The sequence below is a fragment of the Macrobrachium rosenbergii genome, chromosome 56 (assembly GCF_040412425.1).
Source record: "Macrobrachium rosenbergii isolate ZJJX-2024 chromosome 56, ASM4041242v1, whole genome shotgun sequence".
NCBI lineage: Eukaryota > Metazoa > Arthropoda > Malacostraca > Decapoda > Palaemonidae > Macrobrachium > Macrobrachium rosenbergii.
In genome coordinates, this window is record NC_089796.1 from 13,832,579 (window position 1) to 13,849,301 (window position 16,723).

At 36.2% G+C, this 16,723-nt stretch overlaps 1 protein-coding gene across 11 annotated transcripts in view; it reads right to left on the reverse strand.

Annotated features, from left to right (window-relative positions):
• LOC136836098 (protein Star-like) overlaps positions 1–16,723 on the reverse strand; it is a 162,889-nt gene that overhangs the window by 120,935 nt on the left and 25,231 nt on the right. For 5 of the 11 annotated variants that reach the window (XM_067100073.1, XM_067100067.1, XM_067100078.1 and 2 more), the window contains exon 2: positions 5,622–5,736. The exons of the other annotated variants lie outside the window; for them this stretch is intronic. Coding sequence is in view for 3 of the 5 variants with exons in the window: in XM_067100078.1 (XP_066956179.1) it covers positions 5,622–5,736 (115 nt within the window). In the remaining 2 variants the exon portion in view is untranslated. The remainder of the gene's footprint in view (positions 1–5,621; positions 5,737–16,723) is intronic. 11 annotated transcript variants of the gene reach the window in all.

Here is a 16,723-nt window from a genome sequence, read left to right on the forward strand (position 1 = left end):
CCAGATAGCTGGAAAACAGAGTGAAACCATTCAGAAAGCACCCCTAAAACCCATAGAAGTTAGAGAGAACCCTTTAGCAAAGGTATTTATATAGATGTGGTTATTATTTTTAAAAACAAAGAAAGGGAAATGAATATCTGTTAACATTAATGTGTCCAGTGACTAGGTATCCTCAGGCGATTCCTGTAAGAGTATAAGTGCAAAAGGTAACTGCTGAGAAGTTTGTGGATTTTTCTCCAAGTTTGGAATACCAGAAATTGTGCAAAGTGATAGAGGAACGAACTTTACTTCAAAATTATTCCAGGATGTGATGGACTTGTTAGGAGTAAAACAACAGTTATCAACTGCTTATCATCCAGAGACTCAAGGAGCCTTGGAAGGCTCCACCAGACATTGAAAAGTATGTTAATTTAAGTATTAATGAATCAGGAAGAGAATGGGATACTGGTTTTACCCTTGATGTTATTTAAAGTTAGGAATGCTTATCAGAAAGTATGGGATGTTCACCAAATGAAATGATTTTTATTTCGAGACATTAGAGGTCCATTTGAAGATTCTTGCAGCGAATTGGGAAGAAAATCAAGAGGAAATCCAAGGAGAATATGAAAGAACTTGAGGAAAGGTTAAGAGAAATTAGAAAATTCTCTTTAGAAAATTTGAAAAAAAGTCAAGAGAAAATGAAAAGAAAATATGATGCTAAGACTAAGCTAAGAAATTTTAGTACTGGACAGCAAGTTTAGTGTTTTTACCAGTGAAAAGATTTCCCCCTTACCAATAAGTTTCATGGTTTTTATAGGATAATAGAGAAGTTAAGTGATCGAACTTATGTGATTGAAACACCAGGAAGAAGGGAAACGACAGAGGAAGATACATGTGAATCTTTTGAAACCTTACTTCTCAGAGACTAAAACTGAAACATTGTCAATAACACAGACAACTTCATCTACAGAGGACGATGATGGCTATATTATTTTGCAGCTGAAAGCAAGCTGAACAATTTTTCAATATTAGAAATTTGGAAGATAAACTAAAACATCTGAGTGTTGAGCAAAGTAGTGAATTAAGTGAAGTGATTCAATGTTTTGAAATTTTTGCTGATGTACCTTGGCGTACCAATCTGACAAAGCATGAGATAAAGATCAGAAGATGGAAAACCTTTTAAAATGAGATTTATCGCTTTATCACCTTTTCATCGAGATGTTTTGAAGAAAGAAGTTGAATATTTGTTGCAGCATGGATTAGCAGAACCCAGTTCAAGTCATTATAGTTCTTCTTGTATTTTTTAGTAGAAGAAACCAGATGGCTCATTTAGGATGTGTACTGATTATAGGGAAACTGAATTCCATCAGTATGGCTGGCAATTATTTTTTGCCTCTTATTGATCATTACTTGATAATATTGGGCAAGCCAAATTTGTTCAAGATAGACTTGTTGAAAGGATATTATCAAATTCCCTTAGATGAGAATGCTAAGTTGCTGTCAGCTTTCATTACTCCTTTTGGACACTATCAATACACTGTTTTGCCGTTTGGTCTGATGAATGCACCTGCAACATTCCAGCGAGTGATGGATCAACTACTAGGATCAATAGAAGGTGTGGGTGTATACCTTGATGACATTGTGATTTATTCTAATACATGGGAAGAACATCTGAAGATATTAGGGAAAGTGTTTAGAAACCACGGGAAGCAGGACTAACAATCAACTTACAAAAAGTGAGTTTGGAAAGGCAACTGTACAGTATCTAGGATTTTGAAGATTGGAAAAGGCCTTCTCGCTTCTATTGGCGCTAATAATGTAGAAGGTATTTTTGAAGGCTACCCCCTCCTGCTCGAGAAACAGCTACAAAGATTTGTAGGCATGGCTGGATTTTATCGCCGATTCTGTCCAAATTTCTCAATATAGTAGCTCCCTTAACGACAACCATTCCTAAAGAAAGTTTGTTTGGACTCCAGAGTGTCAGAATCATTTGAGAAAGGTTAAAGCCATATTAACTTCAAGACCAGTTCATTCAAGCTCCAGACTTCAGTAAAGTTTGTGATACAAATTGATGCATCCGACTGTGTGAATTGGAGCTGTTCTATTTCAAGAAGATGACAACAGAATCTTCCATCCAGTATGTTTCATGTCTTCAAAGTTGAAAAAGCATCAGAAAACTTACTCAACAATTGAAAAAGAAACATTAGCATTAATCACAGCATTGAAAAAATTTGAAGTGTATGTGAACCAATATTAGGAATGAAGAAATTTTAGTGTTGTCGGATCAATTTTTAATCTCATTCATCAATAAGATGAAAAATAACAATATGAGACTGACTAGGTGGTCTTTGTGCCTGCATTCGTATAATGTAAAAAGTTAAACACATTTCAGGAAAGATAATGTCATAGCAGATTATTTATCCCGTTGTGAATCGTTGGATTCAAACCGGGATAAGTAATCTTCTGGGAGAATTTCATGATGTTGCCTTGTAATACATATATCCTCCTATAATTTTGACATATTTACTTTTTTTCATGTGTTATGTGTAATGATAATGATTGCTGAAGTGTCATATTTAGTTTGGCATCAGATCTCAAAAGAACTAATGATTAAATAACTTGATAGCGTAATTTAGAACTGATAATACAATTTTAATAGTAACCATAGTAACATAGTTTAGAATGAATAATATCTTTCTTGATAAAAGCGTAGTATATGAACACATGTGTGTCCAGCAAAGACTTGTTTCATTTCAACTGTCATCGGGTGATATAAGAGAGAACATTTTGTTTTGGGTTAACATGACGACAGGTTGGAACAACAAATGCCGATTCATCCCGTACGAGCACAAGACGAGTGATTTCATGTTGTTACATGCATTGTTCGAGTCACGTACACCACTTTGAGAGAAAGAATACATGTCTTGATCAGTTACACCATGTTTTTGTAGGATTGCATTCAAAACATTTTGCTGGGATGACGTCATTTTCCTTCTAGAAATTTCTCCATGGTATCTCACACTCAAAATGCTTTAATGACACCACCTCCCTGCTTCTAGAACTTCTCTTTTGTATCTTGCAACCAAAATGCTTTAATGACATCATGTAATTGTTTCACATGCTACTGGAATTCTAAAATCTGTTTCATTCTGATTTCCGAGACCAGTTAGTTTGGCTCCCTCTCTCTCTCTCTCTCATTCTTAAAAAGAGATTACTTTTAACGTAGTGTTTTGTGGTCACGTATTAGCATTAACTTTTGAGATCTGAATTTAGTAAAGTTATTTGATTTGTAACGGTACCTGGTAAAAAGTGTGTTTTGGTAATGCAGCTCACGGCAGTGATTTTACAGAGATTTTCACAAGTTTGTGTAAGGTAACGTGAATTTTACTTATTAACACCGTGGTATGATAAGTTAGGAAATTTTGACCGAGTGAAATTATTATTGATAAATCTTATGTGTATTTTTGTGTGCTTTTCTATTTACAATCTCTTCATATTTTCACATTTTTTTATGTTTGTGATGTAACATTTATTTACGTAGCACTCTAAATATTTCTTGGTAGTTTAACATTGCATACTTGATTTAATATTTCATTTATTAAGATTTTCTTGTCATATCTTGAGTAATTCTTGATAGTTTAAATTTTGCTTGATTAATTTAAATTCCTGATAAAGTTTTTGTGAATTAGTTTTGCTTCATAATTTAATTCAAGAATTAATTAAGTGTTGTGTTATTTTCAAGTAATAATAAATTTTTCAGATTGTGAATTCTAATTATAAACTTTGAATTTAAAAATAAATTTTTGTATTTAATATTTTTTAGAAAAACAGTGTTTCATTTATTGATCACCAGTGAATAGGATTGATGGCAAAGTGATAAACATGTTTTGTTCTTTTAGTTTTGTTAAAGTGAATTAAGACCAGGGAAACAGAGTTGTTTGATGGAGTGATGCCCTTTTACTCTAGAATATTTCTAGTTTAATTTTTGATACCTCACACATATTCTGATAAACTTAGTTTGATTTTTCAAGTGATAAATAAGTTTTTTCTTAAGGGATCACTGTTACCTTTAGAGTACTCAGTCGTAATTATTAACGTTATGAGAGTTCAGGTATCTGGCTGAAGTGAGGTATATTTTTGAATTATGAGATTAGTTGTGTAATACTTCGGAAGTCAATATTTAAAAAAACTATTCTAATATGATAATATCCGGTATATTATATTATATATATATATATATATATATATATATATATATATATATATATATATATATATATATATATATATATATATTTTATATATATCTGACTCGCACTGGGAAAGAACCCCGGTCTTTCAAGTAAGAGTACAGGGCGTCAGCAATTCCTCCATACAGGAGGAATTGCTAACGCCCTGGACTCACTTGCAAGGCCCGGATTCGGTCCCGATATGAGTCAGATATTTATTTTTGTGAAACACGTTCCCATGTGTTAATTTCCATTACGTATATATATTATGTTTGTGTATGTATGTATGTATGTATATATATACACAATGTGCTTATATATATATATGTATGTATATATACACAGACGTATATACATATAGCCTAATTATAACAACTCTGAGAGATGATTCATATAGCACTCATTACCACTGGGAAAAATAAGAAGACCGGGTGTAGGCCCTGGCAGGTTTCCGCTTTATTTCTAAGCCACTGACAAAGGAATGGCACAGAGTGGTAGAAATTCACAACATAATTTATATGCCAGAGGGAGAGTGCAAACAAGCATACAGACGGTTGTAAACTAAAAATCCACAATTGACGGGTGGCAGGGCTGGAGCCACACACATTTGTGCTTGCGTCAGTTACAGTTTACAAATTTGATAATCTTTTTTCCACAAATCTCTGGTATTTTCCTTTCAATGTAAACATTTTACCTATTTCTTTTGAAATTAATGAGTCGAGTTTATACGTGCCTTGATATGAACTTGACACATGAATTTCAAAAGAAATAAGCACCATTTTTTTTAATCATTCTTTCTACTGCCTTCTTTAAATTCAAACATTTTACATATTTCTTTTGAAATACATGAATCAAATTTATACATGCCTTGAAAAAACTTGACTCATCAATTTACAGAAAAAATACGTAAAATTTTCAAATCTTAAGGAAGGCAGTATAGATGTATGGAAAAAGGATAATTAAATTTGCAGACAGAAAACCTGACCCAAGCACAAATGAGTGTGTGGCTTCAACCACTGACACCTATCAGGTGTGCATTTTTAGTTTGCAGCGATCTCTATGTTTGTTTGTACTGTCCCCTCTAAGATATATATTGTGAATTTCTACCACTGTGTATTGGTCCCAGAGGCCAATGACTGAGACACACACACACACACACACACCAGAGGCCGATGACTGAGACACACACACACACACACACACATATTATATATATATATATATATATATATATATATATATATATATACACAGTATATGTGTATGTATATATAGATATATGCATGTCTCTTCCATTCTCATGATATACATTGTGCATGAGCTTGTCTGTGCATTTGCATCCAAGACTGAGAGTGAGTAAAATATCACAGACAATGTGGATAACGGTGCTGGAATAAAAAAAAGTTCTCTTACACAGTATCAAACAGGAGAGCGATACCAAGACTATTGCATTGACTTTTTGTCGAGAAAGAATCATCTTTAACCTCTTCGAATTAAATAGGGTACCTGCAGGCCGGGACTGACACATCTGAAAATATAGTATCGTTTTGACATGTGCTATCAAATATATGTCATAAAACATACAAGGGAATATACACGCCTATATTGTATATAATGCATCATTAGTAAGTTTGCATGGGTAAAATTATGTATTGTATCTTCCATTACAGAAAAGTTGATGTCTATGCTTTCAATTTAAATTAGAGATATTGGCAGAAACCACTCGTATATAATCAGCCTTACAGAAATGTCTCCAGAAAATTTCAGTATCTAAATTTCACATTTATATTTCAATTATTAAAAACTGGACATTAAATAATGCATAGGCAGGCGGGGGCACTAAGCTACCACAGGATAGACTTGGACACTCAGCCATCACAGGACAGACATGGGCACTGCTGCTGCAGGGAAGACGTTGGTGCTAAGCCATCACATGGCAGACAAGGGCACTAAATTTCCACAGAGTAAATAAGGGCAGCTGGCAAAATGAACCAGTGGGTTACTATGCTGCCACATGGTCATACAGGCACTAAGCTGACACAAAGTAGCTGTGGACACTAAGCTGTTACAAGGTCAGTGTGGGAACCAAGCTGTTAAAGGGTAGATACAATCACTAAGCTGCTATGAAGTAGCCTTAGCTGCTGAGCTGTGACAGGATAGATGTAGGCACTAAAGTAACACAGAGCAAATGTCGGAACCATGCTGCTACAGGGCAAACATGAAGACTATGCCGCCACATGGCAGGTGTGGGAAATAAGCTGCCACAAGGTAGATGTAGGTACAAAGCTGCCACAGGGCAGGTGTGGGAATTAAGCTGCCACAAGGTAGGCATGGACACTAAGCTGCCACAGGGTAGACTGAGAAAAGAAGGTACCACAGGGCAGACATGGCTACTATACTTCCACAGGACAGACACGGACACTAAGCTGCCACAGCTTAGTGTACAAGTGGATACTAAATTTCCACATTAAAAAATGTTGGAGCTAGTCTGCCACAAAGTAAATGTGGACACCAAGCTGGCACAAGGTGGATGTGAGAAAAGCTGTGAAAGGGTAGACACAGTAATAAAATGCTACAAAATATATGTGGCATTAAGCTGCTATGGAATAGATGTGGCCACTAAACTGCCAAAGAGAAAATGTGGGAACTATGCTGCCACAGGGTTGATATGGGGACTAAGCGGCCACAGGACAGACATAGGAAATAAGCTTCCACAGGGCCGATGCAGGCACTAAGCTGCTACAGGGTAGATGAGGGCACTAAGCTACTGCAGGGCAGATGAGGGCACTAAGCTGCTACAGGGTAGATGAGGGCACTAAGCTCCCGCAGGGTAGACACTGGCACTAAGCTTTCACTTGGCAGACATGGGCACTAAACTTCCAAAGGGCAGACAAGTTCACAAAGCTGCCATTGGGTAAACATGGGCACTACGCTGGCACAATGTAGATGAGGGCCATACGCTACAAGACAGACATGGACAATAAGCTGTCACTGGGTAGATTAGGGCACGAAGCTGCCACGGGAAGAACTAGGAACTAAGTGACTACAAGGAAGATGCTGGCAACAGGTCTGGGTACTAAGCTGCCAGAGGATAGACATAGGCAATAAACTGCCACAGAGTAAATGTGGTCACTATGCTGCAAATGGGTAGATATGAGGACTGACCTACCACAAGGCAGACATAGGTACTAAGACGTCACAGGGTAAATGAGGGTACTCAGCTGCCACAGGGTAGATGTGAGCACTAAGCTGCCATAAAGTAGGCATGGGAACTAAACTTGACACAGGGTTGACATAGGCAGTAAGTTGCCACATGGCAGAAGAGAGTCCTAAACTGCCACAGGGTAGATGTGGGCACTGAGCGGCCATAGGATGGAAATGGCACTAAGCATTCGCTCTTTTAAAAAATGTATTGTGTAATTAACTGGAAACTTACATGTCAAACATTGTTCCCATACCTGACAGATAAATCATCTCATGTACTACATTTTATTACCATACACCCTTAGATAATTATACACGGTCCACTATTTCCAAACCTTGAACTGGGGCACTGCCCAGCACCCTAGTAACCAAAAGAATCGTTGTTCTAAAGTTCCCTTTCCTGAAGGTAAACTTCTGGCCACTTTCTTTCTGATCTTTAGTAGTTTACTACAATGTGATTTATTAACAGTGCTCATCCTAATTTGTTAATTTCAGGTATAACGTTTGTCTGTGATTCTTCTGGGATGAGGTTGCTAGCCCCATGCCAACTGACACCCAAACTGCAGTGCAACATAGCTCAGCTGGCCAACCACCAGATACGTTATATACTACTTAGGTCAAGTGAGGTGTAACAGATTTTTCAAGGCCCGATCACAAGTCATTTTACCCATTAGTATCTTATCTATTTGATGAAACGGAACCCTTTAAGCCTACTACACCTAATCTTAAGCACCTACAGCTATTCATCACTCCACTCCCTTTTCTTTACTACCTGAATTGGAGTCAACTTTTGGAGATCCTTCAGATTGTCACCACTGTAGCTTCGGTCACCCGCATAGCCTAATGGCTTTATGCCAGCCTATGTGTATCAATCTCATTTTGCTTTCTGCTTAATATCACAGACATCATGTGATATTAAGGCAATATGGCCGCTACTCCGGTCCCCCTTCTAAATCTTTTAGTGACACCGGGTTGCCATTCTGAAACCTGCCAGTCTCGCTCCTAGGTGAAAGTTATTTAAAAGTATTTTATAATATAAATATTATCTAATGGTTATCAATATTTGAATAAGACTTGCTGCTTCTTTTAATGAACTCGTTTTTAGCTAGAGATTAGGGTTGTAAATTTGACAACCAGACTCTGCAGCATTCCTACACAATACAAAATTAATACTAAATATCCTACAACAGCGCTCAGCTGTAAATGGTACAAACATAACTTTTACAGAAGTGTACATTCGAACATTGTAAGGATATACGTGAAAAAAATACGTTTAGAATGCATTTTCTAATTCTAAATCAGAATTAAAAATGGAGAAATTGTTTGATAGTATCGTCTTTTGACATCACAGGATGATACTAAAGAGGTTCGAAGTCTATAAATGCTCAAGTGTCCTTGACAAAATAATGTACGAAGCTGCATTACTGAGAGTGCTTTTGAAGAAGTCTGAAATTTAACATATTGCAGCCTCTCTCTCTCTCTCTCTCTGAAAAATAACTGGTGAAATAAAAGAAGAAACAAACCACATTAAATTAAAATAAACATTGAATTGGGATAATCTTGTAGAATTTCGTTTATATTTTTGAGCGTGTATAGCCAAATTTAAAGTTCGCTGATTCTTACTCTCTACACTAGAGTAAGCGTCGTTGAATTACTGAATTTGAATGTACATGGGCCAGACGGTGCATAATGCATTCTTTGGTTACTAGCTACAGCTGAAAAATAAAATGTTAAGAAAACGTTTATATTATATATATATATATATATATATATATATATATATATATATATATATATATATATATATATATATAATATATATATATATATGTGTGTGTGTACATACATATATACATATGTATATATATTTACATATCTGTATGTATGTATGCATGCATGCATGTATGTACATAATACAGCGAGAACTCTTGAAATGGCAAACAACACGCTCATCAAGTTTAAGTGTTGTGGTAGGTTCGCCTTTACTTGATTGGTAGGATTGCTACTATAGATGTGTGTCACGATCCAAGAATCGTTCCAGGCTCTTTCAAACTCTAAACAATAATTTTTCAACACTAGCAATTGAATTATGGGAAATGAATATAAAAAAAAACTCATACAGCACTACAACAAGTTTATTCACAACCTTACTTACAAAGAAAGCGAAATGTTGTTTCCCCTTTAACACTAAACAAAACCAATCTAAGCAGTTACAGATAGGGGGAGCAGGTACAGCAATCGTTTCCCCTTTGCTCTCATTCAACGTGACACTAAACAAATCTAAGCAGTTACAGATAGGGGGAGCAGGTTGCGAGGTAGAGCAATCGTTTCCCCTTTACTCTCATTCAACGTGACACTAAACAAATCTAAGCAGTTATAGACAGGGGGAGCAGGTTGAGAGGTACAGCAATCGTTTCCCCTTTGCTCTCATTCAACGTGACACTAAACAAAACAAATCTAAGCAGTTACAGATAGGGGGAGCAGGTTGCGAGATAGAGCAATCGTTTCGTCTTTGCTCTCATTCAACGTAACACTAAACAAAACAAATCTAAGCAGTTACAGATAGGGGGAGCAGGTTGAGAGGTAGAGCAATCGTTTCCCCTTTGCTCTCATTCAACGTGACACTAAACAAATCTAAGCAGTTATAGATAGGAGGAGCAGGTTGCGAGGTAGAGCAATCGTTTCCTCTTTGCTCTCATTCAACGTGACACTAAACAAAACAAATCTAAGCAGTTACAGTTAGGGGGACCAGGTTGCAAGGCAGAGCAATCTTAATACTTAAATGGTGTTGCTGGCACAATGACCTCGGGCTTGAAGACGTCACAGAAGGGATGTCTCAGGATGAGGCAGCAAATGCGGTTTCTCCAAGAATCCGGAGATTGTGCAAATGGAGGGCAGGAAGGGCTGACCACTTTTCTTCGCCACTGGTATGTAGGGCTCGAACATGGGGGGCTTAGGGACTTCTCATCACAAGCAGGAAGGGCTGGCTGCTTCTCTTCGTTTTGGGCAGAACAAGATTTTTATGGAGAAGAGTAAGAGTCGTCTGAAGGGGATACTCCTGTCGGAATCTTGCTTTGTCCGACCTCTGATTGCTGTCTATATCTGTCTTGGGAAGTCTCTTCTGGAAGCTTATATACCACTGTATGGGCGGAGCTAATGACGACAGACAATCGTCATTCCCACAAACGGAGTTTTTTGGTTTACTGCATACTGACTGGTTTGAAAGGGCTCAAGCCCTTTTGAACTTTCTTAATGCTGCTTTTTATAATATCCATGGTTACAAGTACTATTAATTAGGTGTGCAAGCAAACAAAGTGGAAAGGACATTCTTTAATAACCGCCCCTTTCCGGTCACGCCACAGAAGCTTCCAGAACAAATTTTCTGGTGCAATGTGGATCGAATATTGCGCCATGTCACAAAGGCATGGCATGAGATTACCACGTGGTGTCGTTTCCACAAGAAAGGGTTTTCATCGAATCACTAATTGTCCACGACTCGTTGACAACAGTAACTGACTGGCGAGCAAACAGAGGAAGCAGTCACGTCTTGGAAAAGATATTTCTTTTTCAATATATTTCAACATTATTGAATCTACCCATGCCAATGCGATAAGAGTGAAAAATACCTTTACAATGAAGTGCCTTCATGAAAGGTAAAAGAAATGATAATACAAACTCTAAAACAGTTGTAGGTTAGACTGCTTTAATTCCGAATAAAAGCTAATGACCTGGTCTTTGAAACCTAAACATGTCGATACGTGAGGGGCATTACAGCATGAATCCACAACAGTAAGTGTTCCTACAATTCAACAAAATTGTATGACTCCGCTTGCTACCGGCAAGCTCCTTCAGACTAAGACATGATGAAACACGAAATAAAAAGGGAGAAAGAATTTACAAATAACAAAAAAAAAGAACTGAATGGTGTGATCCGTGGAGAATCATCGGAATTCCATTAATATAGCCTAAGTCCCCACAACCCCTCTTTCAGTGCCACGTCGCTTTCAGTGTAAGCCAAGTCATCATTATCCGTGTGGGTCGGAAGGGGCGGACCTCGCTTATGCCGAGAAAACAGGGGGACACACTTGTGCCACTAACAGAGATTTAAACTGACACCTGTAATTTTGCGCAAGACTGGAGCGGAGTTAAAGCTCTTCCCCAACTTTTTTATCTTGCCTGGGGGGGAGCGGTTGAGGTGCCTTTAGGAAAGCAGAGGTTAATGTAAAAGAAGAATCTGTCTATCTGTACGTATAAAAATAGATACATATATATATACATATATACTTATACAAAAATCTTTCTATCCATCTATATCTAATGTTAATCTTTCTATCTATCTATCTAAAGCTGAAAAGCTTTACAGTTTTTTCCGTTGTATAAGTGACATTTTAAGTATTTATAGTCTGTAATTTTCCAGCCCTGAGGATGCATCATGTGATGTGAAACGCTGGCATGATATTAAACTTGATACTCGTGAAAGACATACATGCCTTTACCTCTTCAACCTGAGATGTTTGTCAGGTCTGTTTCCCCTGCGATTCTTCTGTCTACCTATCTAATATATATATATATATATATATATATATATATATATATATATATATATATATATATATATATATATGTATATATATATATGCAATTAGGATTACATTTCACCCAGAAAGGGTGACCACCCTCCTAAAACAGAAAAGACAAGGCAATGGGCACTCTATTGCTTCATGAAAGCCGAGGCCTTTTCCTATTAATACTTCTATTGATAATAGGTAGGCCACTTATATTAATGTCGTCTGTCCTCTTCTATCTTCCTCCCTTCTAACACTTCAGAGTCGTACACACTTCACCAACGTATCGTTCTCCATTCTTTCCTTGTGACCAAACCATGCCTAGAATGTATCATCACATTTCTAGCATTTTCAATTCTCCATGCGGCACATATTCTATCCAAACAATTCATCTCTGATGAATCCACCTTTTATATTTAAATTCACATTAAAATTGAATTTTTGACTACCAGTTTCAAAAAGTTATGTTACCTCAAGTTTTTTTTTTTTATTGACAACTGTCTACCTAGAGCCAGGAGAATGTTTTATAATCCAAAGGTACGCCGTTCAACTACTAATTTTAATCCCTTCCCCTTCCGTATAATCATGACCTAAGAAAAGTTTCTAATAATCTTAGAAAAGAAAGACATGGGTATAGTGTAGTTTTATCAATACCCTAATACTCTTAGAAAGGAGACTATCAAGAACAGTTGTAGAAAACCAAACACCTATGTCGGAGTATATGCTACAGGGTGTAAGAACTGTGACAAATGCTATATTGGAGAAAGCGGTCGTTCCCTGGACCAGAGGAAACGGGAACATATTGCAGCCTGCCGTTTGGGTAATGCTTATAGCGCCATACCAACTCACACTTATCACGAGTTGCCAAACGCAGCTCCAATCTTTTGCATAAGATTACATCACTGCATCGTACTCCAGTAACTGACACAACAAAGATTCTAACACTATGGCAACAACACAAAAACACAAAATATGCGAATAGGCAAACAGGTTAATACCTCAAGTCAGACGGCACTCTTATTTTCTCCTAGTCACGTAAGATTAGAAGGTCTAGCCTAATTTTAAAGAAATGCAACGTATGAAGTGCTCATGAAGCCTGCTGGGCTAACCCTGAAATGGTCAGGTAAAATACAAGACCCGTGAACAATATCATCTTTGGTTATCAGAGGCGATTCACTGAAAACTATGCTGTTTATAGTTAAAAAAATATTTATCAGGCATTTTTTTATTATAAAATAAACTGGCTTGGCAAGTAAAACGTACTGGTTTTAGCGAGCCTGTGTCAGGTGAGCTTAACACCTGCAACCTTGTTTCAGATGATCTATTTCATTTTTTGCAGGTGTCATACAGGTATTGACGTGGATTTATGAAATATGTGGGGAAAAAATCAACCAAAACGTAACAATAGGGGTAAAAAAAAAAAAACACGTTCGGGTTATTCAGTTGGAAAATTTGTCACGCAATACTTCGTGTTACAATACCAAAGCTTTTTTATTTTATTTACACGTATGCTTGAGTCAGACTGATTGTCAGCAAGGGACGTGGTGGCTGCCGAGCGGGAGCAATTAAGTTTTCGCACGTAGCATTGTCGGTTTGGCTGCGCTTGTTTGTGTAAGTGTGTGTGCGGGGAACACACATAAATACAAAATACACATACAGGCATATACATACACACATAGCCTATATACAAATGTAAATATATATATAATATACTGTATATAAGTTAAGTATATCTTAGCTTTAACCAGACCACTGAGTTGGTTAACAGCTCTCTATAGGGCTGGCGGAAGGATTAGATTTATTTTACGTGGCTGTAAGAACCAACTGGTTACGTACTACAGGACCTACAGCTACTGTGGAATCCGGACCATATTATGACGAGAAATTAATTTCTATCACCAAAATAAATTCCTCTAATTCTTCATTGGCCGCTCGGAGAGTCGAACGCTGGGCCAACGCAGCTAGCCGAAAGCTCTACCCACCCTCCAATGAAGAACTTTTATAATATATATATATATATATATATATATATATATATTATATATTATTATATATATATATATATATATATATATATATATATATATATATATATATGAATATAAATATGTATGAATAACAAACTTTTCATGTTTTTTTCATAACAATACTGCAAACCATATGAAAAACTTTAGGTAATGGAAATTACTTTCCTAGCATTCGGATCATCAAAAGATATTACTTATATATCTGAAAGCTAATAAAATAATTTCACTACCTGAGATTCTTGAATTTTCAGTGGGCCTGTTAACACCCTTTGAAACCACTCTCCAGGGTATAGCATATATATATATGTATATATATATATATATATATATATATATATATATATATATATATATAAATATCTTTACTGTAATACCACAGTATAATATGAAGATAAAAAAAGGCCTATAAAACACTATTTGAACGTTGCAATCCATATATTTCGAGAACTTCCTTCAGTACTGTTCACTGGTAATATGGGGACAGATGAAACGTTACAGAGTATATATACAAAGCATATGTAGATGTGGCATTAAGTCTCCGATGGTATGCCGGTGAGCGTTTCCCAAGAAGGAGGGAAAATTAACAATTCCCGAGTGGTTTATGGCCTTATTAACTCCCGTCTGGCGATGAGTCTGGTAGTCGTATTTCCTGGAACACCTGCTTGAGAAGAGGCCTGAGGATTAACCTGTCGATGTCATCTGATTTCCAATGTCCTCCTGACAAGTTCATATTGTTAGTTTGAGTGATAGCAGATTCCAGCATCTTTCTTTTGTATGGACAGCTACTTTTGAAAGCCAGCTCCGCTCCTCTCCAGTTTATGGTATGGCCTTTATCCCTGATATGTAGGAAAATCCACGAACTCTCCGAAGCTTATCGTACTGATCTTTTGTGCTCTAATAATCTTTGCGAGAGGGATCTACCCGTCTCCCCCACATAAATCTCATTACAATTGCTGCACTGAATCTTGTAAACTCCGGCTTCTTCCCCTTTTTTATATAAGTGTACGTTAATGAGCGAGCTCCTGATGGATTTGGGATAATGGAAGATAAAAGGATTGTTAGACCTGAGTTGCTCTGTGGCTTTTTGGATGTTTTTGTCATACGGAAGCTTTATTTTGTTGTTAAAATCTATTTGTCTGTTGTGAGTGGGACCTCTGTAGTGTATTTTATTCGCTTTGTTAATAGCCTTCTCGATAATGTGTGGTGGATAGAGCATTGGGTGTTGGCGGATCGTGTTGAATTCTTTATCTAGGTACCCGCTTGAACATATTCTAATCCCCCTCAGGAATAAGTTGCACCCTACCATGATCTTTACGGAGACATCGTGGTAGCTTAAGAAATGAATATAGGAGACAGTGAAAGTGGATTTCCTATATACTGTGAAAGCAGATCTGTTCTGTTCTCTTATGATCAGTACATCTAGGAACGGTAATTTTCCGTCCTTTTCCCATTCTATTTTGAATTTTATGGTCGGAACTAGTTAATTTAGTATATTAAAAAATTCATTAATCTCCCAAGCTATTGTCCCAGAAAGTAAAAATATCATCTACATATCTAAGCCAGATCATATTATGGGGTTTGATAGACAACAAAAGTTCTGTTCCGAAATATTCCATATAGGCTACAAGTTTGCTAGAAGGGGTGATAGGGGATTGCCCATGCTACAGGCAAATTTTTGTTTGTAAAAATTACCATTGAAAGAAAACACGTTAGTTACACAGAGGTTGATTAGTTTTAGAGTTTCATCTATGCCAAGAGGGAAATGGTCTTCATATGAAGTAAGTTACAACCATATGAAGACCATATGCATTGTATTTGTACTCTTGTAACATTTCATTTGTCCATATTTTACTAGTGAACAGGGGCACAGAAGGAAGTGCTCGAAATATATGGTTGCAACGTTCAAATAGTGTTTTATAGGCCTTTTTATCTTCATATATGTATACATATATATATGTATAGGCCTATATATATATATATATATATATACACATACACGCACACACACACACACACATATATATATATATATATATATATATATATATATATATATATATATATGTATATATATACTAACAGGACCTCATTCGAACTGGATGGTATCTAGTGGAGATATTTATTCAGAAAAAGCCACAAGCTTTCTAGTACAAACAGTCCTCGTTATCAAGTATCCGTTGGTTTGGATACTTTACGGATACTTGACAATGAGGACTGTTTGTCCTAGAACGCTTGTAGTTTTTTCTGAATAAATATCTCCACTAGATACCATCTAATTGAATGAGGTCCTGTTAGTGATTGTACTAATGCACAGAACAATTGTGTATGTGATGAAGTTTTTATATATATATATATATATATATATATATATATATATATATATATATATATATAATATATATATATATATATAATATATATATATATATATATATACACATACATATATATATAAATATATATACAGTATATATACACATATATATATAATATATATATACACATGTATATATATAATATAATATATATATATATATATATATATATATATATATATATATATATTGGAACTAATTAAAACGAGCATGCGCTTCACAAAAATAAATCCCTGACTCACATCGGGGTCAGGAATTTATATATACAGTATACACACAAATGTGGTGGCTCCCGAGATAAGAAAAGACATTGATTGCTGCCACATTTCAACTTAAATGGTCTT